We start from the raw sequence: 27,997 nt of genomic DNA, 5'->3' as shown, positions 1-27,997 counted from the left end.
GGGCCTGCCTTCTGCTTTGGGCCCCTGTCGGTGGGCAGACATGTCTCAGGAGGCCGCTGCAGAGGGTTCCAGCACAGCGGACCCCGTTCTCAGTCTCCACAACAGCTGTGGGCTTTTCCAGGAGGATATGGAAGAAACCAGCTCCATGGTAGGCCTGGCACCAGACCTTCCAGGAGAGAGCTCTGGGGCCCCAGTTTGGGCGGGCAGCAGGAAGAGGGTCTTCAGGGAAGAGGCTCAGCAAGGTGCCAGCTCCCAGGTAGTGGGTGCTCCTGGGACTAGCCTGGAGGTCAAGGCCCACCTGGTGGTCCTGGGGCTGCAAGCTATGGGAGAGAGCCAGGATTCGATGCCCGGCCCCAGGCTCCACATCCAGCTGCCCACAGTGCCTGCCCACGGGAGGGCTCAGGCCTCCAAGAGGCTCCAGGTTACAATGCACGACATCTTAGCTGGAAGCTGGCCCAGGAATCTTTGTAGTGTGTCCGTGGGAACAAGACAGAAAAGCAGGAGGTCTGAGGCCCCCTCAGAGGATGAGGAGGGGGCTGATGACTTCTTGTGGCTTGGTCAGAGCTCTGGTGGGGACAAGCCCCAGTCTGTGGGAGACTCCCCGCAAGGTGCTGACATGGAGTCCTTGGGAGGCCCTTGCAGTCCTCTCTCTTGCAAGGACACTGGGTGTGGGCCTGGAGATTCAGGCGGAAGTTGGATGAGCTGTGCCTCAGGGATTGAGAAGTTTAAATATCTGCCCACTGCAGAGGGCGGGACCCAGCCAGGCAGCCCCTGTGACCCTGTCAGGTCCCCACTGCCCAGTGGAGGTGAGTCCCTTCATCCAGCTGCCTGGGATCCTCCACAGAGCCCTGTACTGTGCCTGGGAGTGTCCGGAAAGGCTTCCACAGAGCAGCAAGAAGCCAGACACATCGTGGGGCCTGGCGGTGGTGATGGCCCTGCCACCTCACACAACCAGGAGGAGTTGGAGGTCAAGGCTCAGCCAGTGTCTGGGGGGATGCCAGGACAGGGACTCGCTGCTGCCCTGAAGCCTGTAGCCAGCAAGGCTAGCTCAGGCCCATCCACGGGGCAGAGAAGATCCAAGTGTGCTAAACAGTTGAGAAGGGGCCCGGTGCCCCATGCCCAGGACCAGGGCACTGACAGATGCCCAGACGACTCCAACCAGGACCAGGCAGAGGAATCCAGCCTAGGAGACTGCCCCAAACTGGTAGGTTGAGTCTGAAAGGTTGAGATAGGAAGGGCATCATTATCTTTTGGAGTCAGTGAGTCCTGGATTGAAATCTTATCTCTGCTCACTTCCTTGCTGAGTGACCCTGGAATATTTTTTAACCTGTTTCCTCATCTGTAAAAAGGGAATACTAATTCCAATTTAATGGGGTTTTTTTTCATAATATTTGCATATAACTTACACACATCCACATCCTATATTTTATTTTTTTTTAATTTATTTATTTATTTATTTTATTATTATTTTTTGTGGTACGCGGGCCTCTCACTGTTGTGGCCTCTCCTGTTGCGGAGCACAGGCTCCGGACACGCAGGCTCGGTAGCCATGGCTCACGGGCCCAGCCTCTCCACGGCATGTGGGTTCTTCCCGGACCAGGGCATGAACCCGTGTCCCCTGCATCGGCAGGCGGACTCTCAACTACTGTGCCACCAGGCAAGCCCTAAATTTATTTTATTATTATTATTATTATTTTTTGACTGTATTGGGTCTTTGTTGCTCCGCGTGGGCTTTCTCTACCTGTGGTGCGGGGGCTACTCTTCATTGAGGTGAGCGGGCTTCTCATTGCGGTGGCTTCTCTTGTTGCGGAGCATAGGCTCTAGACGCGTGGGCTTCATTAGTTGCAGCACGGGGGCTCAGTAGCTGTGGCTCGTGGGCTCTAGAGAGCAGGCTCAGCAGTTGAGGTGCCTGGGCTTAGTTGCTCCGTGGCATGTGGGATCTTCCCAGACTAGGGCTGGAACCCGTGTCCCCTGCATTGGCAGGCGGATTCTTAACCACTGTGCCACCAGGGAAGCCCCAATGGGGTTGTTCCAAGCAGCAGTCCCTAACCTTTCTGGCACCAGGGACCAGTTACATGGAAGACAATTTTTCCGCAGACCGGGGTCAGGGGATGGTTTCGGGATAATTCAAGTGCATTACATTTATTGTGCACTTCATTTCTATTATTATTACATTGTAATATATAATGAAATAATTATACAACTCACCATAATGCAGAATCAGTGGGAGCCCTTAGCTTATTTTCACTTGCCACTCACTGATAGGGTTTTGATATGAGTCTGCAAGAAATTGATTTATTATGGTCTCTGTGCAGTCAAACCTCTCTGCTAATGATAATCTGTGTTTGTAGCCTCTCCCCAGTGCTAGCATCACCGCCTCAGCTCCACCTCAGATAATCAGGCATTAGATTCTCATAAGGAGTGCGCAACCTAGATCCCTCAGATGCACAGTTCACAGTAGGGCTCATGCTCCTATGAGAATCTAATGCCACCGCTGATCTGACAGGAGGCGGAGCTCAGGCGGTAATGCGAGCAATGGGGAGCGGCTGTAAATACAGATGAAGCTTCGCTCGCTCAGCCGCAGTTCACCTTCTGCTGTTCAGCCTGGTTCTTAACAGGCCACGGACCAATACCTGTCTGTGGCCGGGGGATGAGGGCCCCTGGTTTTGAGGGTTAAATGAGACGATGGTGTAAACTAACGTGCCTAGCATAAGGCACAAGGTAAATCCATTTATGTTAAATTTGCTTTTTCTTGAGTGTGATAATAGCCTTATGAGACAGGCATTAGCCCTGTATTTCCAGATGGGGAAACTGAGGCTCAGAGGAGTTATCAAACTTCTCTAAGCTCACACAGCAAGGGAGGCAGTGCCTGGCTGTGTTCCCTGTATTCACTGCTTCCCTTTCCATTGTTCTTTTATTGATAGTAATATTGGTCATTTTATAAATAATCATAGCTAACATGTTTGTACACCAAAGGCAGAAGATGGCATTACCTGTGTTTGATGTATATTTCTCACATAGTTGAATTTTTTTATTTAAGTAGTTGATTTACAATATCATGTTAGTTTCAAGTGTACAGCATAGCAATTTAGTGATATATATATATATATATATATACACATATATATACATATATATGTATATATATTGTTTTTCAGATTCTTTCCCCTTATAGGTTATTACAAAATATTGAGTATAGTTAGTTCCCTGTGCTATACAGTAGGTCCTTGTTGGTTATCTATTTTATATATAGTAGTCACATAGTTAAATTTTTATCACATTGATTGAATATGTATTATGTGCTAAGTGCTTTTGGTTTAGTCTTCACCTGAAGCCCAGAGAGGTAAGGTTATAGGCCCAACGTCCCACAGCTGGTAAATGACAGAGCCAGGATGCAGACCCAGGCAGTCTGTCTGGAGAGCTTGCTGGACTGCTTGCTTGTGCACATTCCCCGCTAGCATCACAGCAGTAATAGCAGCTGGCCTGCCTACCATGAGCTGGGTATATTCCCGAGCTCTTTATCTTCCATCTTCCTAACAACCATACGAGGTAGATGCTAATGATGTATACCCATTTTAATGTTGTGGGCACTGAGGCTCAGACAGGTAAAGTGACTATGTCAAGACCAAACAACAAATTAGTAGAACTGGGATAGGAACCAATGAGCTGCCTGTGTGATTTACCACTATTTGGTACTGTAATTACATTAGAAGTGCTGTTACATTGTCTTTGCAAACATCACTCAAAAACATTAATTTTTAATTAAAAAAACTAATATGTGTTTATTGTAGAAAATAAGGAAGAAATAAAAATCCCCATAATGCCAACATTCACAGCTATCTCCTGTTGACATTTTTTTTGTAATTGCAGCAAGTTTTATTAATAATGTCAAAATTTTATTAGAACCTAGTATATGTTAAGTTATAAGATACAGTTAATATTCTTTTTTTTTAACATCTTTATTGGCGTATAATTGCTTTACAGTGGTGTGTTAGTTTCTGCTTTATAACAAAGTGAATCAGCTATACATATACATACATCCCCATATCCCCTCCCTCTTGCATCTCCCTCCCACCCTCCCTATTCCACCCCTCTAGGTGGTCACAAAGCATGGAGCTGATCTCCCTGTGCTATGCAGCTGCTTCCCACTAGCTATCTATTTTACATTTGGTAGTGTATATATGTCCATGCCAGCCTCTCATTTTGTCCCACTTACCCTTCCCCCTCCTTGTGTCCTCACTCAAGTCTATTCTCTGCGTCTGTGTCTTTATTCCTGTCCTGCCCCTAGGTTCTTCAGAATCTTTTTTTTTAGATTCCATATATATGTTGGCATATGGTACTTGTTTTTCTCTTTCTGACTTACTTCACTCTGTATGACAGCCTCGAGGTCCATCCACCTCACTACAAATAACTCAATTTCATTTCTTTTTTTTTTTTGCGGTACGCGGGCCTCTCACCATTGTGGCCTCTCCTGCCATGGAACACAGGCTCCGGATGCGCAGGCTCAGCGGCCACAGCCCACGGGCCCAGCCACCCCGCAGCATGCGAGATCCTCCCAGACCAGGGCACGAACCTGTATCCCCTGCATCGGCAGGCGGACTCTCAACCACTGCGCCACCAGGGAAACCCTTGTTTCTTTTTATGGCTGAGTAATATTCCATTGTATATATGTACCACATCTTCCTTATCCATTCATCTGTCGATGGACACTTAGGTTGCTTCCATGTCCTGGCTATTGTAAATAGAGCTGCAGTGAACATTGTGGTACATGACTCTTTTTGAATTATGGTTTTCTCAGGGTATATGCCCGGTAGTGGGATTGCTGGGTCGTATGGTAGTTTTATTTTTAGTTTTTTAAGGAACCTCCATACTGTTTTCCATAGTGGCTGTATCAATTTACATTCCCACCAACAGTGCAAGAGGGTTCCCTTTTCTCCACACCCTCCCCAGCATTTACTGTTTGTAGATTTTTTGATGATGGCCATTCTGACTGGTGTGAGGTGATATCTCATTGTAGTTTTGATTTGCATTTCTCTAATGATTAATGATGCTGAGCATCTTTTCATGTGTTTATTGGCAATCTGTATTTCTTCTTTGGAGAAATGTCTATTTAGGTCTTCGGCCCATTTTTGGATTGGGCTGCTTGTTTTTTTGATATTGAGCTGCATGAGCTGCTTGTAAATTTTGAGATTAATCCTTTGTCAGTTGCTTCATTTGCAAATATTTTCTCCCATTCTGAGGGTTGTCTTTTCGTCTTGTTTATGTTTTCCTTTGCTGTGCAAAAGCTTTTAAGTTTCATTAGGTCCCATTTGTTTATTTTTGTTTTTATCTCAATTTCTCTAGGAGGTGGGTCAAAAAGGATCTTGCTGTGATGTATGTCATAGAGTGTCTGCCTATGTTTTCCTCTAAGAGTTTTATAGTGTCTGGCTTTACATTTAGGTCTTTAATCCATTTTGGGTTTACTTTTGTGTATGGTGTTAGGGAGTGTCCTAATTTCATTCTTTTACATGTAGCTGTCCAGTTTTCCCAGACCACTTATTGAAGAGGCTGTCTTTTCTCCATTGTATATTCTTGACTCCTTTATCAAAAATAAGGTGACCTGGGACTTCCCTGGTGGTCCAGTGGCTAAGCCTCCATGCTCACAATGCAGGGGGCCCGGGTTCGATCCCTGGTCAGGGGACTAGATCCCACGTGCTGCAACTGAGAGTTTGCATGCCACAACTAAAAATCCCATGTGCCGCAACAATGATCTTACACACAGCAACAAAGATTCCGAGTGCTGCAACTAAGACCCAGCACAGCCAGATAAATAAATAAATATTAAAAAAATAAGTTAAGGTGACCATATGTGTGTGGTTTATCTCTGGGCTTTCTATCCTGTTCCATCCTGTTGACATTTTGGTATATGTCCTTTCTTCCATTTTTTTCCTATGCATATATGTCTTTGCCTAGAAAGGGGATCATGCATCTCACAATTTATTTTTTATTTTTTTAAATTAATTAATTTATTTTTATTTTTGTGTTGGGTCTTCGTTGCTGTGCGTGGGCTTTCTCTAGTTGTGGTGAGCAGGGGCTACACTTCATTGTGGTGCACAGGCTTCTCATTTTCATGGCTTCTCTCGTTGCGGAGCACGGGCTCTAGGTGTGTGGGCTTCAGTAGTTGTGGCACATGGGCTCAGTAGTTGTGCTGCACAGGCTTAGTTGCTCCACAGCATGTGGGATCTTCTTGGGCCAGGGCTCGAACCCATGTCCCTTGCATTGGCAGGCAGATTCTTAAGTACTGTGCCACCAGGGAAGCTCCATGTCACAATTTATAACTTGATTTTTTAGATATTAAAAAAATTGTTTTACAATGAATTTGTTAACACAGAGTGAGGAAATCCTGTTTAGTACCTCCCGGCCCAATTGCCCTTTGTCTGCTGTTAATGGTTAGCATCTTTCCAGTCTCCTTTTTATAACTTCTATACATATATGAACATCTGTATATTGAAGGCACCTTTTTATATATAAGTAGGTTCATGCCATGCCTCATTGTTCTGGGACTTACACTTTAATTTTCAAGTGCTTTAGTATTTGAAGGTGTTTCCCAGTTGGTACATACAATTTTGCAAATCTGTGCTTTCCCTGAACCCTGCATCATAGTGGTCTACAGGCACTGCCAGGACCAGAGGATGGGCTGGGTCTTCCTCTTCTCATTTCTGACCACTGTCATGTAAGTTAAGAGCACAAAGCTCAGAGGCTCACAGACAGGCATTCAGTCCTGGCTTTGCCACTCTCTGAATGTGACCTAGGCAAGCAACCTCACCTTTCTGAGTATAATTTCCTCATCTGCAAAATGGGGGTATTAAAAGTACTTACCTCATAGGGCGGTGTGAGGAGCAAATGAGATGACACATATGTGTGTTCAGTATTTAGCATAGTGCCTGGTACAAGAGAAAACTAAAAAATGTTACCTGTTATTGATATATACAATTTTGTCCTGCTTTAAGGACTGCCGGGGTGAACACTCCTGTGCATCTGGCTTCTCCCCATTTCAGATTATTTATTTGGGCCAGATGCCCGGAATTGGAATTCCTGGGTCTGCAGTGTTTTGAGGGGGTATTTGACCTTGGTGGTGGAGCCAGGTTCCTGCCCACCTTGACTGGAAGCAGCCCACAGCTGCTCTCTCCTCCAGGCCCCATCGTTGACTCTGCGGCACAGCCCATCATTCCACAGCTTCCCAAACAACCTGTTGCCACGGCAACTGGTGCCAGCGGAAGGAGAAGAATTGAGGCTGGGCTGTGACAGGGACGGGCCGGTGGTTGAGGACAGGGCTGAGTGGGGCGTGGACAAGCATGGGCATAGTGCCCAGCTGGTCTGCATCCCCTTTGAGGGCCCTGGCACCTTCTCCTGGAGGCAGCTTGGCTTGTGTCAAGGGCAGATAGACAGGTTCAAGGTCAGGCTTTCCTTCTTAAAACGGAGTGACTTTAGACGAGAGATGTCTCTTCTCTGAATCTTAGTTGCCTCCTCTATGAAATGTGGGAATCAGCTGGGCACCAGAACTGCTGGGAATCTGGTATGAGAGGCTGGCTGTGTTGTATTCTTTTGGTGTGAGATAGAGACTCTTAGAGTGGGGGTAGGGAAGTTGGTTGAAGGGCCATTTTCTTCTCTATTTGATCCCCACGGTGGTCAGTTATGTCTGGAGCCACTCAGTGGATGGGATAGCGGGGACATGGGGAGGGCAGCTCTGGCAGTGTCCCCTGTTCTGCCTGTCACAGCTCGGGAGGCACACAGCTCCTCCGGCCCCACCTAGGCTCCCACACTCAGGTACCCCGTCTGCAGCTATGAAGCATCAGGAGTTGTGTGAGGGAGGAGCATGTCTCCAGCAGATGGACAGCCTAAGAATAGCTCTTTAAGTGCTTACTGTATACCAGGAGCTTCACATAGGTCATCATCTCATGTTTAATCCTCACAATAGCATGAAAAGTCAGTGTTAATACCCTTGTTTTGCTGATTAAGAAAACTGGGATTCCAAGAAGCTAAGTGACTCACTCAAGGTCACACAGTAAGTAAGCAGTGGAGTCAGGATTTGAATCCAGGCCTGTTCAATTCCACTCTGTGTACTGAGCCAGGATGCTAAAGGCCTGGCTAAGGGATTTAGATTTTTATGGGAGTTTATTTGTTCAGCAAACAGGGAGTGCTCCTCCAGGATCTCAAAGTCCAGTGTGGGGAGACAAACAAGTAACCAGAGTTGAGATTCAGATTGACACCTAGCAGATTCTGGATACCCAGAGAGCAGTTGAGTCTTCCCTAGGGAGGGGTGTGTGGGAGGGCTTGGAGGTAGGGTAGGGCACAGGAGGGGGCTGTGGGAGCTGGATCTGGGCAAAGGAAGTGGGTGTGCAGCAGGCAGAGAAGGTAGGAAGGGCATACTAGGAAGAGCGCAGAGCACATGCAAATGTTCAGAGACAGGAAGCAGCTTGGAGCATTGCAGGAGCAGAGCAGTAGGCGGGGTAGGGTCAAGAGGGGAGGGGGAAGGTGGGAAAGATCATCGAGGACAACATTGCTTAAAGGGAAATGGAGAGACTGAAGTCTGGTCAGGTACCGGGAGGGACTCTCTCAGGGGCAGGAGCCAAGGAAACTTAACAACATCAGAGTTTATAGAGAGAGCTTGCTGAGTCCCAGGCACTGTTCTAAGAGCCTTGAATAATGATAATGATCCTTGCATTAACACTATGAGGTTGATACTTGTATTATCTCCATTTTACTGATGAGAAGACTGAGGCACAGAGAGGTTAAGTAACTTTCCCAAGTTCACACATATCCCAAGTATTGGCAGTAAGTATCCTACTGCACGAATATACCACAGTTTATTTATTCCTTGACTCCACGTGGACATTTGGGTTGTTTGCAGTTTTTTGCTATTATATATGGTGCTGCTATGATGAACAGTTTTGTATGTTTCTTGGTACATGTGGGCAACAGTGGCTCCATGGAATATTCCTGGGAGTGGAATTGCTGGGTTATAGGGTATACACATATTCAACTTAAACAGTGCCAGATGTTTTCTAAAATGGCTGAAAATAGTTTGTATTCCCACCAGCAGTGCAAAATTCCAGTAGCTCCACATCTTTACCAACACTTGATATTATCAGACTTCAACTCTTGCCAAAATAGGGATACGCTATGGTGTCTCAATATTGTTTAAATTTTCATTTCCCTATTACTAAGAAGAATCTTTGCATGCATTCTGGTCATTTCTGGTTAAGTCTTGCCAAAAAAATTTTTTTGGTTTTAACTTTTCCTTACTGATCTGTAGGAGTTCGTTATGTATTCTAGATACTCTTCCTTTGTCAGCTATATGTTTTGCAAATATATTCTCCCAAAGTGTGGTTCATATTTTGCTTTCCTATGGTGTCTGTTGATGGGTAGAAATTTTTAATTATTAAAAATTGTTTTATTGTGGTAAAATATACATCACATAAAATATACCTTTTAAACCATGTTTAAGTGTACAGTTCAGTGACATTAAGTACATTCATGTTGTTGTGCGGTCATCACCACCATCCATCTCCAGAACTTTTTCATCTTTCCAAATTGAAATTCTGTACCCATTAAGCAATAACTCCCCATTCTCCCCTTCCCCCAGCCTTTGATAACCACTATTCTACTTTCTATTTCTATGAATTTGACTATTCTTGGTACCTCATATAATTGAAATTGTACAATATTTGTCCTTTTGTGACTGACTTATTTCACTTAGCATAATGTCTCCAAGGTTCATGTTGTAGCATGCGTCAGAATTTCATTCCTTTTTAAGGTTGAATAACATTCCATTGTATGCCTTTACCACATATTGTTTATCCATTCATCTGTTGATGGACATTTAGGTTATTTCCAACCTTTTAGCCATTGTAAATAATGCTGCTGTGAACATTGGTATACAAATATTCAAATATATAAAATTCAAATATATAATATTTTGTTATGGAAAATTTCAAAAATATGTAAAAGTAGATTGAATTTTAAGCAGTGGTTGGCAAGTTATCACCCACGCTTTGGTCACCTCAGCTGGTTTAGTAAATAAAGTTTTATTGGAGCATAACTATTTGTTAACTATTTGTTAACATATTGTCCATGGCTTATTTCCTACCACAATGGCAGAGTTGAGTGATTGCAATGGAGACTGTATAGCCAGCAAGCCTAAAATATTTTCTCTCTGGCTCTTTACAGAAAAAAATTACCGGCCCCTGGAATGAAAACTCTTGTACTCATCACCCAACTCTAGCAACCACGTATTATTTTCTCTAAAGGTTGACCATAATTCCTTAATATCAAATATTTGTTTAATATCCAAATTTCCAATAGTTTCATAAAGATGATAATTTATTTTTATACTTTGTCTTTTTAAAGTCAGGATCTAAGTAAAATCTACATGTTGCAGTTGGTTGATATGCCTTGTAAGCCTCTTGTAACGTATAGGTCTGTTTCCAATCTTGTTTTTCTTGCAGTCATTTTTGAAGAAACTAGGTTGTTTTTCCTTTAGCTTTTTGCATCGCTGTGGTTATAGTGAAACCTGTTCCTCTGTCTTCTGTATTTTCTGTGAACTGGTGGTTAAACCTGGAGCTTTGATTAGATTTGGATTCAAAGTTTGGGGGCCAACTACTTTTTAGGTAGTGGTGTGGTCTTTCCATCAGAAAGCACATACTGTCTGATTTTATTTCTTTATGCTTTTATGTATTATAAAATGGTAACTTTTAAAAATTGCTGTTTCTAACTATTGATGGTATATAACATGCAATTGATTTTGCAGAAATCTTTTATTAATTTATATAATTTACCTATTAGGATTTCTTTTTTGTTTTCTATGTAGGTAGTCATATAACCTGCAAGTAATGAGAGTTTTGTTATTTCCTTTCCAATTCTTACATCTCTCCCACCCCCTTTCCTTACTGTGCTAGCTAAGACCTTTAGTATAATATTGAATAGAAGTAGTGATAGGGTAACAGGGAACTTTGTCTTGTTCTGGATTTCAAAGGGAATGTGGTCATTATTTCACCATGAGTGTGATGTTTGCTGTGCTTTTATTTAGATACTTTATCAAGTTAAGGAAGCTGCCTTCTATTCCTGATTTGCTTGTTATTCTGAATGGACAGTACATTTTAAGAAGTATATTTTCTGCATTTTTTGATGTAATATGATTTTTATTCTCTTACTAATGTTAATTTAATGAGTTGGGTTTTTAAAATATTAAGTCAATCTTGCATTTCTGGAATAAACCCAAAATTGATCATATTATACCTTATTTATGTTTTCTGAATTCATGTTGATAATATTTGGTTTGGAAATTTTGTATTTCTGTTGATGAGTTAACTGGCCTGAAATGATTTTCTCTTATAGTGTCCTTGTGAGGTTTTGGTATTCAGTTTTGCAGCCTCAGAGAATGAATTGTAGAGTGTTTTCCCTTTTTCCATTTGATGCAGTAATTTGTATAAAGTTGGAATTATTTGTTCTTTGAACATTTCGGTAGCATCACTGGTTAAAAAAAGAAGTCTCTACTTCTTTAGGGAAGATGATTCCTTCCCTACTGATTCAATTAATTCTATGCTTATAGGTTTATTCAGTTAAAAATTTTTTTTTCCTTGAGTCAATTTTGGTAAGTTACATTTTTCTAGAATTGTATCCATTTAATCTGAGTTTTCAGATCTACTCCTATGTTGGCATAAAGTATTTCACAATAGCCACTTATCTTGTTAATATCTGTGCACTCATGATTACTCATTCTAAATATTGTCTTGTTGTCCCTTCCTTCTTTTCCTTAATCTTGGCAGAGAATTGTTTTTTTTTTTTTAGTCTTTTCAAAGACCTGATTTTTGGTTTTGTGTATCCTCTCCATTATATGTTTGTTTTCAGTATCATCTTTCTTTCCATTTATTCTCTTATTTTTATAATATTTTAAGAATGATGCTTAGTTCATTAATTTTCTATCTTTTTCCTTTCTAATAGTCATTTAAAGTTATAAAGGAACCTCTAATGATGATGTTAGCTCCATCCACACACTCTAATATATGTCTTTCTTATTATCATTCAATTCTCAGTATTTCATAACTTTTATTACAATCTTTCCTTTGGCCTATGTGTTATTTATTTATTTTATATTTATTTATTTAATTTATTTTTTGGCTGCATCGGGTCTTAGTTTTGGCACACGGGATCTTCGTTGAGGCATGCGGGATCTTTCCTTGTGGCACATGGGCTTCTCCCTAGTTGAGGTGGGCAAGCTCAATAGTTGTGGCACGTGGGCTTAGTTGCCCCTCGGCTGTGGGATCTTAGTTCCCCAACCAAGGATCAAACCCACGTTCCCTGCATTGGAAGGTGGATTCTTTACCACTGGATCACCAGGGAAGTCCCTGGCCTATGTGTTATTTAGAAGTGTATTTCTTAATTTCCATTCATATGAGTTTCTTTCTTTACTTTCTTTCTCTATGTTTTTCTTTTTGTTATTGCTTTTTAACTTAATCATATTGTGGTCTGAGAAAGTGATCTTTATCTGAGTCGTCTGTTGTGGTAGCCACTATCCACTTGTGTCTACTGAGTACTTGAAAGTTGGCCAGGGGACTTCCCTGGTGGTCCAGTGGTTAAGATGCCGTGCTTCCAATGCAGGGGGCGTGGGTTCAATCCCTGGGAACTAAGATCCCACATGCTGCGTGGCGTGGCAAAAAAAAAGAAAGCTGGCCAGTCCAAATTGAGATGTCCTGTAAGTGTAAAATACATACGGGATTTCAGTGACTTAGTCACTGAAAAAAAGAAATTAAAATTTCGTTAATAATGTTTTTTATTGATTACAAGTTAAAATGATAATATTTTGGATATTTTGAGTTAAGTAAAATATAAAATGAATTTCACTTGTTTCTTTTTACCTTTTTTTAATGTGGCTAGAAAACTTAAAAATACACCTATGGCTCACATTTGTAATTAATTGGGCAGTGTTGGTCTAAAAAATACTAGTCTTTTGAAATTTGCTTTATGGCTCAGGTTGTGCTTAATTTTCATGTATTTTACATGTATACTTGAAAAGAATGTGTATATTAAGAACAGTGTTCTATATATGTACACAGATTAAGCTTCTTCATTGTTTTCATTCAATCTTTTTTATCCTTACTGATTATTTTGTCAGCTAGATTTAGCAATAGTTAGAGAAATACATTAAAATTTCATGCTATACTGGTGGTTTTGTCTTTTTCCTCATAGCTTTGTCAGTTTTTACTGTATGTTTTTTGAGATTATGTTATTAGACGCTTATACATTTAAAGTTGTTATAGCTTTCTGGTGAAATTGCTAATCATTATGTAATGAGGTCTTTGCCTCTAATTATTTTTTGCCTTAAAGTTCGTTTTGTCTGAGACTAGTGTAGCTACAAAACTTTATTTTGGTTAGTATTTGCCCACTCACATATTACTCCATTTTTTTCTCTTAACCTATTTGCATTGTTGTGTTTCATAAATAGGTTTTATAAGTGTCTTATAATTGGATTTCCTTTCTTTAAAGTTCTGATAATTTTTGCATTAATCTGAAATATTAGTCCATTTACATTTGTTGTAGTTATGATTTATTTGACTCTATTCCTACTGTCTTATTTTGTGCTTTGCATATATCCTGCATTTTCTTAAACACTTTCTCCCTTTTATTACCTCCTTTTAGATTGATTACTTTTTCTTATTTCTTTTTATCCCTCTATGCCCTGTTTGTATTCTTTTGGTGGCTGTTGTAGAAATGTTAACACAAATACCTGACCTATCAAAGTATAAAGGAAGTTACTGTCTTTATCTTCCTCTGAAGTAATATGATGATCTGGGAATGCTTTAGTTCCAAGCATGCACCTTCCCAATTTATGTGCTGTTGTTATCTAGTAAGTTGGTCCTAAGTTATTTTTTTAAGCCCACAAATTACACAAATATTATAGTTTCATATAATCAGTGTTCGTTTAGATTTAACAACATAGTTATCATTTTCTTTGCTCAGAATTCCTCTCTACATCTCAGCTTTTATGTCTGGGATCATTTTTCCTTCCTTCTGCCTCAAGTTCATCCTTTAACATTTTGTTTATTGAGAAAAATAAAATTATCAAGAAAAACAATAACTCTCTTGGTTTTCTCTATGATATCTTTATTTTTTATTTTAAACCATTTTTAAAATTGAAGTATAATTTACAATATTTCAGGTGTACAGCAAAGTGATTCAGTTCACTGAATCTGTTCTTTTTCAGATTCTTTTCCATTATAGGTTATTACAAGATACTGAATATAGTTCCCTGAGTTACCCAGTAGGTCCTTATTGTTTATCTATTTTATATGTAGAAGTGGGTATATGTAAATCCCCAACTCCTAATTTATCCTTCCCCGCCCCCGCTATCCCCTTTGGTAACCGTAACTTTATTTTCTATGTCTGTGAGTCTATTTCTGTTTTGTAAATAAGTTATAATATCTTTATTTTATATTCATTCTCAAAAAATATTTTGTGTGGGTGCACAATTGATATTTTCCTTAAGCATATTGAAAATATTATTCTACTATGTTTTGCTTCCATATTACTATTGACAAGTTAGCTGTTAGTCTAACTACCATTCCTTTGTAGGTAGAATGTCTTTTTGTGAGAGGCAGGCATTATAGCGTTAGCGGTTAAAGGTGTGGCCTCTGGAATCAGACTGCCAGGATTTAAATCTTAGATCTTTGGTTTACTAGCTGTATGACACTGGGCAAGCTGATTAACCTCTCTGTGCCTCAGTTTCCTCTTCTGTAAAATGGGGGCAATAATGGTACCAGTACCTAACTCACAGGGTTGTGATGAGGATTAAGTAAACTAACAAGGAAAGCATTCAGAACAGTGGTAACACATTTTCAGTGCTATTAAATTGTTAGATTTTTTTTTCCCCTCTCTCAATGCTTTTAGGATCTTTTTTTAAAAAATAAATTTATTTATTTTATTTATTACTTTTGGCTGTGTTGGGTCTTCGTTGCTGCACGCGGGCTTTCTCTAGTTGCGGTGAGCAGGGGCTACTCTTCGTTGCAGTGCACGGGCTTCTCATTGCAGTGGCTTCTCTTGTTGCGGAGCATGGGCTCTAGGTGTGCGGGCTTCAGTAGTTGTGGCTCACGGGCTTCAGTAGTTGTGGCTCACGGGCTGTAGAGGGCAGGCTCAGTAGTTGTGGCACACCGGTTTAGTTGCTCCGCGGCATGTGGGATCTTCCCGGACCAGGGCTCGAACCAGTAACCCCTGCATTGGCAGGCGGATTCTTAACCACTGCGCCGTCAGGGAAGCCCAGGATCTCCTTATCATTGGTGTGGAGCAGTTTCACTATGATGTGTCTAGGTGTGGATTTACTTTTACTTAAACTTTTTGAAATTCACTGAGCTTTTTGAATCTGTAAATTGTTGTCCTGTATCAAGTCTAGAAAATTCTTAGCTGTCTATCTTCAAATACTCCCTCTGCTCAATTCTCTCCTCTCTCTTTCTGGAACTTTAGTTCCAGAGTGATATTAGTCCTTTCACTCTAGCCTTTGTGTCTCTTTGATTGTGTTTCACGGTCTCTGTGCTGTAAATATTTTGGATAATTTAAGTCTATTTTCTAGTTCACTAGCTTATTTCAGCTGTGTCTAATATGCTATTAAACCTATATATTGACTTTTAGATTTTTTTTTTTTTTGTGGTATGCGGGCCTCTCACTGTTGTGGCCTCTCCCATTGCGGAGCACAGGCTCAGCGGCCATGGCTCACGGGCCCAGCTGCTCTGCAGCATGTGGGGTCTTCCCGGACCGGGGCATGAACCCGTGTCCCCTGCATTGGCAGGCAGACTCTCAACCACTGCACCATCAGGGAAGCCCTTGACTTTTAGATTTTAATAGTTATTATTATCATATTTTTATTTCCAGAAGTCGTGTTTTGTCCCCAACCAAATCTGCCCTTCAGATTTTATATATATATATACATATATATATTTTTTGCCCTTCACTCATATGTTCGACATTGCCTTTTATTTCTTTAAACATATCATACATACATATGTTGTATTCTTGTCTAAAAAGTCCAGTTATCTAAAGCCTTTGCTGGTCTGATTCTGCTGCCTATTGTTTTGGAGCCTCATAACACTGGTATGTGGACCCCTGAGAACAGGGGCCAGTCAAAAGGTTTTGAAAGGCTGATTCATTCCCATGGTTAAAAAAAAAAAAAGTGAAAAGTCTCCTTCCCAACTCCCAGTCCCTTTCCGATTGGAAGCCTCTGTTATCAGGTTCTTGTGGATACTTCCAGAGATATTTCATGCAGATTCAAGCAAATACAATGAAAAAGTCTTTCTCTTTTTAAAGGAAATGGTAGCACACTACACACATTGTTCTGAACTTGTCTTTTAATTTAAAAAGTATGTTTGTGCTTATAAAAGAGACACATGCTCATTCTGAGTAACATAAATACCCAAGTGTCTACAAGTAGAAAGTGAAAATCCCCCTGGAATTTCATTCCCCAGAGATAACTTCTATTATGTATCTATAAATATATATTTACATAAATGGGTTTATGCAACACATACTGCTCCATAACCTATTTCTTTCTTTTTCTCCAAACAATACAGCTTGACATCTTTCCATGAATCTTACCATATCTCTCAGTGCTCTCCACATAGCCCAGCAGTTAAATGCCTGGGCTTCGGAGTCAGACAGAACTAGGTTCTAATCCTAGCTCTGCCACTTAGTAGCTATGGGACTTTTCAGAGCCTCTCTGAACCTCAGTTTCCTCATCTGTAAAATGGGGATGGAAATAGTACATAGTTCATAGTGTTGTTCTGAGACCTTAATAAGATCATGTATGACATGCTTCTTCCAGGGTCAGCTGCTTTATAAGCCCTTGATGAATGGTAGTTTTTTATTACTACTCACTCTTTTTAATGGCCACTTAGAATCCATAGTATGATATGTAACCATTTATTAACCATTACCCTTTTGATGGACACTGGATTGTACCCAATTTTTTTGTTGTTATAAATGCCAACCCAGTGAACACTGAATGTACATCTTTCACCTTTGTGTGTATTTTCTTGTGAATTCCCTGCAGTGGGGTCACTGGGTCCTCTGAATTCTAATGTCTGTTTCTTCTTTCTCTCCAAGGAGGCAATGAAAATGACCCATGGGGTGAAGCATGTGTATTACGTAGGTTTTTTCCTTTTTATTACTGCTGTTTTTTCTCTCTCTCCTGAGGTGTGGTGGGGTGGGAGGGGTCCTCCTCAGAGATGATCCCAGCCCCCTGCCCCAGCCTGCCCTCCTCCGGAGCTTCCTAGTACTCCCCACTTCCCATGACGTGAATCTCAGACCTCTACTTTCCCCCAAACCTTGGAACCTGACCATTCATGATCATTCATTCAAGGATTTGTTTTTAGACCCATCTACTTTCAAAACAATTCCCTGTGGTTTGTAATAAATTAAAAGAATCAAAACACACTCAAATGGGTTAAAGTCTAAAGAAAGCAAGAAAAGGGGAAGGAGAAGGGGAAATCTTGTTACAACCCCCCCCCCCAATCCTGGAAAGGTACAACATCTAGGCTTAAAGTTAATACTAAGCTTCCTGGAAGCCAATGCAAAAAGGGGAGCAGGAGAGATTCTATAGCTCATTAGAAGACCCAGAACCACTCTGCATCTTGAAGTGGTCATGAAGGGCTTCCTCTCAGGGGCAATAGAGGGGTGATCAGCAGGCTTTCAGAGGGCGTGGTGGACGTGTTCGCCACGTGGCTGTTTCAGGGCAAAAGGCAAGTCAGTGACCCTGGAAAAGGGGCATGACAGAGCTTTGAGGAAGAGAAGATGGGCTCAGAACAGAATATGGCTCCCTGGTAAGATGCATCTCTGGTCAGAAGGGTGAGAAGGGTCTCAGTACAGGGTCCAGGTAACTCTGAATGTGGCTGGGAGTGAGAGGGGAAGCTGAGAGGATGGGAATGAAGACAGGCTTCTCTCCTGGGATGGAGGCCAGGCAGTCAGCAAACATTTATAGAGCCCTCCTCTGTGCCAGCCTTTTCTGGGCATTGGGAATACAGTGCGGGCTAAGACGTACATGCTCCCTGTCCTCATGGAGCTTACAGTTCAGCGGGGAAGCGCAAGGACAGTAAACAATTGCAGGTGAGGTTAGTGCTCTGAAGGGCTCTTCTCCCCTGGCAGGTTGGTTCTGGGGCAGTGATCCACCTCCTGGGGGCCATCGGCTACGGCCAGGCAGGGGGGCTCCTGCCTCCGAAGCTGGAGGTTCTGGAGGACATGATGGAGGTCAACTCAGCCTCACCTGTGCAGAGGCCCAGATTGAAGGAAAGGCCCATGGCCCGGGGCCCCGCGGGGTGCCAGGTACAGGAAGATGTTCTTTACACTGACAGGTCTCTTCATCCTGTTGGGAGAGGCACATGCACACCTGATTCACAGAGATGGTGCTGCAGCCCAGAGAGACGCCGTGACTTGCACATGGTCACACAGAACGTAATAGCCAGAGGCAGAGTTAGACCTCTGCTGGCTGGCCGCCCCCGGGCGGTGGTCTGTGCATTCCTTCTCCTGCACTGCAGAGTCCAGGAGCTTGACGGGAGCAGAGGAGGAAGGGAGGGGCTGGGCCTCCATGCATGTGGGGAGAGAGCAGTCGTTGACCTTTGTTCCTGGCCACCCCTCATGTCCTGCCATCCCAAGATCCTCTAGCCACCTCCCTCAGGGGGGACAGCATGGGGCTCTGGCAGCCTCTCTGGCCCCTTCCACCATCCGAGGAGTCATTCCTTCCTGCCCCGGGGCTCCATCTTCTCCACATCCTCATTCTGTTGCAGGAGGGGGTCCCGTTCAGGAGGCTGGTGCTGAGTGTCCGGGGCTGAGTGCTTCTGCCCTGGCCACGCGGCATCCCTCCCTGGAGCACGGGTAGGGGGAATGTGGGACTGGGGAGGTGACTGGGGAAGCAGGGTCCCCCTGGGGCTGGGAGGCTGCACCCAGGGACAAGGCCTCGGGTCCTCACCCTCCCCTACAGTGTGGCCCAGTGGAGGCTGAAGAGGAGGAGCCTGGTGAGCAGGCACGGGGAGAGGACTCAGGTGAGGGGCCGTGGAGGGTGCCCCTCAGCAGCCCTCTGTCTTCTAGGGACTGCTGAGCACGCAGGGGGCTCCCACCCAGCTCTGGGCCCCAGCCCCTGCTAAGACTCCTCTCCCCTCCCACCCCCAATCAGCCTGTAGTCCTTCCCCAAAGGGGTGGGGACCGCTGGCTGCCTGGACTCGGCTCCCAGACAGACATCCTAGACGCCCTGTGTCTCTGAGGGTGGGACCCTTCCCTTGCCTGCCTAAGCCCCTCAGCATTGAGTCACCCCCTCCCCTTGCCCCTGAGCATCCTCTGGGCGCCAGAGACTCCGTTTCTCCACAGCTCAGCTTCAGCCCCAACAGGAGAAGCTACCCCTGGATATTGGGGTACGGGGCACTGTGGTCCGTGCCATGCGGGAGGCGCTGTGGAGTCGGTAAGGTCTTGTTCCACGTTCCCTAACATCCAGGACATCCTGAATGGCTGCCTTCACACACACCACCTCCCAGGGCTGTGCCGTGTTCTAAGGGCTTCTGTGTGTACGACTAACCCCATTTTATCCTGGGAGGTCATTTGCCCACACGTTTGAACCTGGGTCTCTCTGGCTTCAGGGTTGTGCTTTCTCATTAAGCCACTGCAACTCTCAGTGTCTGCTCAGGTCCTGTGTGGATGTCGCCCGCAGCAAATGCTTTCAGACACAGTGAGACCCTGTGTTGAGACTATCTCAGAGATCTGAGCCCAGAGCTGTCATTTTACTAATGGTGAGACCAAGGCCCAGAGAGGACAGGGTTTTGCAAAGGTCACACAGCAAGTCAGTAGCAGATTCAGGGTTGCATCCAGGGCCAGGGCTCCATCCCCTCCTCTGACCAATGCCTTACCCTCCCCCCGCCAGGCTTCCTTCCCTCCCTCCATACCCCAGTTCACTGGCCAGGGATAGAACAGCGGCTGAGCAATCCCATCTTACTTTTCTACTCATCATGTGGCCTCAGGCAAGCCCCTTATCCTCTGGGAGCCTCGGTCACCCCCTCTGCAAATGGAGAATGATAATACCTCTTCTTCACGGAGTTGGGGGGAGAATAAATGGGTTCATGTAGGAAAATGTCCAGAATAGAAACCAGAGTTGGCCCAGACCCTGCTCTCCACCCATGTCTCCCTCTCGGGCTCAGTGCCCTGGCCCTGCCCTTGTGCCCCACAGCCTTCAGGAGCGCCCAGACCTGGCGCTGAGTGAGGAGGCCGTGGAGGGCATCGCTGCCGGCATCGAGGCAGCCCTCTTCGACCTGACACAAGCCACCAACGGCCGCTACAAGAACAAGTACCGCAGCCTGCTGTTCAACCTGCGGGACCCCAGGAACCTGGTGAGTGGGGCTCCGGGCTGGGCTGGGTCCCCCTCAGAGGTGGGAAGCCCTGGCAGGATGTTGGGTGGGGCTCTCCAAGCGGTGTGGTACAGCCCCTGCCCCTGCAGGACCTGTTTCTCAAAGTGGTTCACGGAGACGTCAGCCCCCACGGCCTGGTGCGGATGAGCTCGGTCCAGCTGGCCCCCCAAGAGCTGGCCCGCTGGCGGGACCAGGAGGAAAAGAGGGTGAGCTGTTGGGTCAAGTCAGGACATGGAGAAGGGGTTTGGGGAGGGGGAGGTCCGAGGATGGAGCGGGAGAGACAAAGAGTGAGGAGGAAGGTGATGAGACAGGGGAGCACAGGACAGACAGAAACAGAAATGAGGGAACAGAAAGATCGGGCAGACAGGGAGAGAGTCAGAGAGACTCTTCTCACCAAAAAAAAAGGGAAAAGAGGCAGAAATGAAGGGGATTGGAGATGGAGAGCTCAGTAGAGAGGTGACGCCCCCGGGGGTGTTGTCTTCCACTTGCTTTTCTATGGAGCTGGGCTGGGGGGTGGGGGGACTGGGGATGTTGGCCCAGAGTCTGGAATCCAGGATTGTCATCTGCCATCCATGGGGCACAGACCCAGTGTGATGACCCTGCTCCAGTCCAGCCCCAGAAGTTCCAGAAAAGACTGGAAGTCTTCCTAGTGCCCCAGGCTGAGTGAGGAACCCCACAACCTCCAGCAGTTCACAGATACACCCCCATACACCCTGCATCCGTGGGTCTCTCTCTCCCAGGGGGAACTGCACAGGGGCAGGGAAGGTGTGGGCAGTGAGCCAGCTTCAGGAGATGCTTGCATAATGTTTGTTGGTGCCCCAGTGAGAAAGGGAGGGACTGATCGAGGGAGCAGGGCCTGTGGGGTGGGCTAGGGCAATAAGGCCCTTGTTCTGACAGACACTGGGCTGGTTAGAATTAATAACTGGAATCCATTAGGAGCATCTGTCCACTCTGAGCTTCTGTCCGGGCACTGTGGGCGACCAGGACCAGCTATGTAAATTGCGGAGCCAGTGCAGAATGAAAATGCGGGTGCTTTGTTCAATGATTAAGAATTTCAGGGACTTCCCTGGCGGTCCAGTGGTTAAGACTCTGTGCTTCCACTGCAGGGGGCACTAGTTCGATTCCTGGTCGGGGAACTAAAATCTCGCATGCCGGCAGCGCGGCCAAGAAAAAAGAAAAAGAATTTCAAGATGATGGCAGTATTTAGCATGGGGCCCTTCTAGGCGCAGGGCCCTGGGCTACTGCATGGAGCCCATGACCACAAAGCCAACCCTGCTGGGAGGACAGGGCTTCTGTCCTCCTGGGGTTGTTAGAAAGGAAGAGACAGGCTTTCAGGAATCGTTTCAGATAGGATGACACTGATCAGCAATAAGAATCACAAGTAGCATTTACTGTGAGCCAGGCTCCAGGCTAAGCACTCAACATAAGCTGTTTAATATGATGCTCTTAATTTCATTTCTAGAGAACAGATCAGCTAAGGCTTAGAGCAATGAAGGGCTTGCCCAGGGCCACACCATCTTGTGGGTCTTTATTAATGACAGCTGGTGCTATAGCGCCCGTGCTCTTTCAACTACCCCACACTCTTCCCAGGGCAGAGGGTGGGTGGGATACAGTCAGGGACAGATTTGACTCGTGCGAGAAGGCGAAGTTCAAGAAGGCTTCCTCGGGGAGGCCGGGTTTGAGTGGAGGGTGGATGAGTGGAAAATGAAGTAAGGAGGATGGTGGGGGGTCTCCAGGTGAGGGACTGGCAGAAGCAGAGACGTGGAGGAAGGGAAAGGGCTGGCACAGAAGGGGAGCCGCGGCGGGGGGGCCTCAAGGGAGCACTTGGGCTCTTGGTGGCCAAAGTCCTCCAACCCTGGCTGAGCTGGGGCTGCCCTGCCCCTCAGAGCCTGGAGATCATTGAGCAGCTGCAGAAGGAGCCGTGTAGCCTCCCGGCCTCCAAACTGACCCACAAGGGGGAAGTCGAGATCCTGCGGGACATGGACCAGACGCTGACCCTGGAGGATCTGGTGGTAAGTGGGAGCCTGATGTGGTGCCAGGCAGGGCCTGTGCCCTCGGATCCCACCCCTCACCTCACCAGGTGTGGCCTTGGGCAAGTCATCTGACTACGCTGAGGCCCACGGTCTTCATCGTAAATAGGGGAATGACGGTGGCCGCACAGGGTCTGGGTGAGCCCGGGGTGAGACAAATGCTGGCACTGGGCCTGTCCTCACTTTCTCAGCGCTGCTGCCCCTCCTTTTGGCCTAACCCCAAGGCACCTCATGTGAGTAGTAGTGAGTCCTATCTCCGCAGTTCCCCCCAACCTCAGGCATTCCGACCAGATCCCAGGTTGGGAAGCAGGAGGGACACACTGTTTGAGGCAGGGACTTTTTGGATGTAAGGAGCAGAGACTTGCTCTATTCAGCAGAAGGAATTAGGGATGCGCTGGCAGGGGACCAGCTGGAGTCCAGAGCAGCCTGTGCAGAGTGTCCTTTTCTTTGTGGGGGATCTGCCCCATCCTCCTGTCCATCCTGCTTCTTCCTCCCCCTCGGCCCCTCCTCCTTGCACGTGGCTCAACAGGATGGCTCAGCAGCCCTCGAATCAATGAACCCATCCCCTCAGCCTCCTGCAGCCAATCAGAGCGCCCCCTTGGCTCACTTCAGTCGCTATCAGGAGAAAGCTGCTCTGGTTTTGGTTGGGTATCCCGTGGGTCAGACGTTCACACCGGTCTAATCAGCTGTGTGTCCAGGATGGGGGGCTCCCTTGAGCCACGTTCGTTCGCTGAGGAAATGGCAGTGACCTTGACCGACAAAAATCCCTGCTCTCCCTCACCAGTATCCAGGCCAACAACCAGACCTCCTGGCTGTGCGGAGAGGAGCTCTAAGAGGGCGTGGCTGCTCCCCAACCCAAACCAACCTGTATTCCCTGAGTAAATTGAATGTAAATATAGGAGGAGGAGCCAGAGAGAGAGGGAAGAGAGAGCGGTCGGCAGAGTAGGGGAGGGGAAGATAACACAGAATAGCAACATTTCCTCCGATTGAACACCTACTATGTGCCACTTTTACAAACAATGCCTCATTCAAACCTCACGATATAACCTACGAGATGGGTGATGCCAGTTTCCTGGGTGAGGCACCTGAAACCGTTTGCCCAAGGTCACTTAGTTGGCAGTGGGGGAGACTGGAACCCAGGCTCTCTGACTCCAAAGCCTGTGCCTTGTCATTGCTCTGGAGATGGTGTTAAGGCAAGAGTGAGAGTTTCAAGATCTTTTCAAATCTTCCTGAAGCAATCAATGTTTGTTGTGTGTTTAAAGCTGTTTCTACTGGGCTACTGCATGGAGCCCATGTAGGAAAAAAGGGTGATTTGGCATTGGGCATCAAGGTTCTTAAAAACGTTCATTCTCCCCAATTCTGTCATCTGCTTCTGAGAACTCGTCCTAAGGAGATAATTGAAAGTTTAGGAAAATACTTTCAGCATAAGGATGTCCTCAGTGTTATTTGTTACAGTGAAAGCCTGGGAACGACCTGATTGTCTAGCAGCAGAGGTGATGCGTACACTCCAGCCCACCCCATCAGTGCAGTGTCTACAGGGACGGTATAACACGGCAGATACCTTTGCTGTGCTTTATGGACACATGAACCACAAAAGGACCCCCAAAACTCTGTGTATAGATAAACTATTATAAAGGAATACCCAGAGTATCAACAGTTGTTCCTAAGTGGTGGGACAAGGGGTGATTTTTTTTTTTAATTTTCAAATTTTCTATATTTTCTAAATTTTCTGTAACAAGTTCATGATACTTTTGTAATTAAAGAATATATTATTTAGAAAAACAAAACCACAGCCCTGAGGGCCCCCTACTCATGGAGGGCTGCTGACCTCCCCAGCCGCCTTCCCAGCCCACCCCTCTCTCCTCCTTTGCCTCCCAGGGTCCCATGGTGTCCATAGACTGCGGCCCACTGGCCCTGCCTGCCACGTCAAGGGGCACCACGGAGCAGCACGAGGACACCAGAGAGCAGCACAAGCACCACTTCCTAGACCCCAGCTGCCGCATCTGCATGGGTGGGAGGGAGACACAGGAGGGGCACAGGGGTGGTGGGTAGGCCGGGGCTGAGTGTGGGGTTCAGTGGCAACAGGGATTCATGGCTTGGGGAGAAGGTGGTGGGGTGGGGGTACCTGTGTTCCAGGTCACCTCAAAAAGGACCTGGTCAAACTCCATTTCTAATGCCCTGGGCTGACTTTAGCCTAGCTGCTGGCCCCCTTTTCAGCTCCTGCCTCTGCTCTTTGCAGACTGGAAGCCCTTGTATGAGCGGCCAGCCTCCTTCATAGCCACCAGGAGGATGGGGGATGATGCTTTCCAGAGAGCCCCAAGCCTGGTCCCTATGTCCTCTCCAGAGATGCCCCAAACCAAGGAGAAGCCTCCCACGGAGCCCAAGGACAGGTATGGGGCAGTGGGCAAGGAGGTGGGCAACTGGCAGGGCTGGTGGGGGAGGCCACCTGCTGGGGCAGCAGACACAGGCTGGGTTTTTCCATATGGGCTTAGGCAAATCCTGCCTCTTGTGTGGGCCTCGGTTTCCCCATCTGTGCAATGGAACTAATCATCCCTGCCTACTGGTCTCTACCACATAAGGCCATGTTTGGACCAGTGTTCCAGCACCCACAGTGGGGACACAGGACCTTCTCTGAAAACTAAGGAGCTGCTGGGGAAGCCCTGGTGACCTGTTCACCTGGCCCTGTTCTCTCTGTCCCTCCCTCTAGGATCCAGATGCCTGCTGGGTCCACAAAAGCCCTGCCCAGCCAGCCACCCTGGGAGGGGTCTCTGGACATGTTCTCCATTAAGCAGTTCCGGGTCAAGGCCCAGCTGGTCTCGGGGCACAGCTTTTGGCTCATCCGGGTACTCCTGCCCAGCTCGCCGAAGTCTCCCTTGCACACTGACCAGCCCAGTCAGCTACACACAGCCCCGTTCATTCATTCACCCACTCACTCCTTCTGAAACAAGTCATTGGCTCCCTCTCTGTGCTTGGCCCTGTGCTAGGCTAGATGCAGCCCCACTCCTGCAGAGACACATGGGCAAAGGACTCACTCTAACCCAAGGCATAAAGCAGGAAGGACCCAGGAAAAGGGTCTGGTGCATCCTGGCCCAGAGTAGGGTTTGAGGAGTTATTGTTGAGTGAGTGAATGATCAGCCACGTGTTGGATGAGGGTAGAGGGTTAGAGGAGGGAGTGAGGGGCTTCTGAGAAGTAGAGGAGATTGGCCAGGACAGGCTGTAGGCCTCCAGGGGTAGTTAGGGCTTTCCAGCAGCCACTGGGGCTCCTGATATACTGCCTGTCAATCCTCTTGGCCACAGGCTGTGGCTTCCGGGTAGCCAGTATTGAGTCTGCCTAAAGTGGGCAGGAAGCTGGGAGGCTGACTGGCCTCCTACCTGTCTCCAGGCCCTGCCCCAGGTGATCCGCTCTGCAGGCTGCATCCCCCCCAATGCTGTCTGGGACTTTCTGGCCAGCATCTGCCCAGCCGAGGCCAAGGTAACCACCCACCCTTGGGCACCACCTCTCCTTCTAGCACCATATCCCCAGCCCTGAGCTCTCTTTCACTCCAGCTCTGGAGCAGATGCCTGGTTTAAGATATCTGGGTCCAGTTCCCACTGTGACTGCAGACTCACTGTGTGAGCCTGGGCAAGTCCCTCTGTTTCCACCTCTGGAAGATGGGGCCACTCTTCCTCACAGGGTTCTCAGAGGTTCAGATGAGACCAGGGGTGTTCACAGGAGCAAAGAATGACTGTTCCTAAACCTGCTCTCCTTCCTGCAACCTCAGGACGTCTGCGTGGTCAGACTGTGCCCACAGGGCTCTCGGGACACCCAAAATTGCCACCTGCTTTATTCCTACCTCAACGACAAGCAGCGCCATGGCCTGGCAGCTGTGGAACAGGTGGGGGTGGTCCTGCTGCCCCTGCCTGCCTTCCAGCCCCTGCCCTCCAGGCTGCGCCCTCTTGGAGGCCCAGGTGAGTGCCTGATGCCCATCCCAGGCCCTGTCTCCCCCTCACTTGGTGACCAGACAAGCATTGTAGACACAGTCACCCCTGTCTCCATGGAGGCAGGCACATCTCAGAAGGGAACTTCTGAGATGGGCAAACGTGAGAACAAAAACGAGAAGAGCTCAGACTTGTATATTGTTTACTACGTGCCAGACAGCATTCTGAAAACTTCACTTATATTAATTCAGTTAGTCCTCAAAATAATCCCTTCAGGATGGTGCTATTAATGTTTTCACTTCATAGATGAGGAAACTGAGGTAGGGAGAAAGCAAGTGACTTGTCCAGAGTCACAGAGCCAGTCAGTAGCAGAAACTGGCCTCCTAACCACCACACATACAGTCTCTCCAATCAGGCACCTTGATGAGAAACTCACCAGTCACATTTGACCACAGCATAGCAGAACAGAGGCAGGGACCACCAACTGGCTGAAATTAGGACCTAAATAAAAGAGAAAGGAGAGATGTTTTCACTACAGCTATCCTGGGCCAAGCTTGGCTTTTGTGCCTGGATAGCCTCCAGGGCGTGGATCCAGGAAAGCATGGGAGGGGGCTGAAGGGGGTATCAAGGGGTGGACTGTACCTGTTGCTGAGTAGTGTTTGATCTTTCTGGGCTGCCTGTCCTGGGGACAGTGTGGTAGAATGAATCATACAGTCTTGAGATGAAACCATCCATGCCCCAGTCTCAGCCAAGTGAACCCTTTCACACACTGTGAGAGCAAATCTTACACCCTCCTACCTAACTTTCCTAGCATCTCATGGGCCCCATCTCACTACTGGAAAGCTCTTCTTGGGGGTCTGACCTCCAGACCTCTTGCCACAGCCAGAATGCAGCTTCTGGGGGCTATGAGTTCTCTCCGTCCAAGCCTTTGGTCTCTTTCCCCCTCTTTCTCCAGGCCTGGAAGCCACTCACGCAAGCCTGTTGCTGGCTGTGCTGCTCCCCAAGGCAGGGCTTCTGGCCACAGCAGAGTCCAGCCCCTTGTGGGGGAAGGTTCGCAAAATGCTCTCCTTGAACAGAAAAGCGGAGATGAGATGCTACCAGCCAGAGGCCACGGGGCCAAATGTGGCCCTGAAGGGATCCCCTCCCCTGGTGGGTGCCCTGCAGCAGGGCCAGGGCAGAGGCAGCCTGGCCCCAAGGGGAATCTGTGCTTGGCAGAGGCCTCCCAGAGGCAGGGGGAGACTGTGGGGAGAACCTGAGACCTGGCGGGGTCCTGGGCGAGGGCAACGGCGTCCAAACCCAGGCTGGCACCATTCCTGGCATCCCTATTCAGCTTCACCAGCTGGCCATGACCAGCACCTCCACAGGGCTTCCTGTCCCCGCCAAGCCCTGCTTCAGCATCTCAAATCCCTGGTGGCCATGAGCCACCGGTTCCAAGCCTCACTGAGGTCCCTAGGCCAGGAGCAACTTCCCCGACCTCCTGCCCAGCCTCCTGCAGCCCCTGGGATTCTTGGCCTCCTCTGCCAGTCCCCTGCAGCTCCAGAGCCCCCTGGCCCATCCCTTGACTCCTCTTTGGGGCCTACAGATGGAACCGGCTCTGAGTGTCCCCTTCCTGCAGAGACCTGACCCTCATTACCCACCAAA

The 27,997-nt window shown here is 46.9% G+C and overlaps 1 protein-coding gene across 1 annotated transcript; it reads left to right on the top strand.

The window, feature by feature from the left end:
* The first annotated feature begins 40 nt into the window (after positions 1-40).
* On the top strand, positions 41-27,979 carry SPOCD1 (SPOC domain containing 1). The gene is given in 16 exon segments (XM_007468708.1): positions 41-1,204; positions 17,128-17,169; positions 18,166-18,342; positions 18,673-18,748; positions 18,804-18,891; positions 18,998-19,058; positions 19,362-19,471; positions 20,231-20,390; positions 20,498-20,614; positions 22,295-22,420; positions 24,317-24,449; positions 24,678-24,829; positions 25,132-25,281; positions 25,821-25,910; positions 26,200-26,386; positions 27,312-27,979. Coding segments are annotated over 16 exon segments (3,501 nt in total).
* Positions 27,980-27,997: the final 18 nt, after the last annotated feature.

Source organism: Lipotes vexillifer, unplaced genomic scaffold, assembly GCF_000442215.2.
Source record: "Lipotes vexillifer unplaced genomic scaffold, Lipotes_vexillifer_v1.1 scaffold1261, whole genome shotgun sequence".
NCBI classification, from domain to species: domain Eukaryota; kingdom Metazoa; phylum Chordata; class Mammalia; order Artiodactyla; family Lipotidae; genus Lipotes; species Lipotes vexillifer.
The sequence above is the reverse complement of the archived record's forward strand: the minus strand, read 5'-3'. Positions and strand labels throughout refer to the sequence as shown.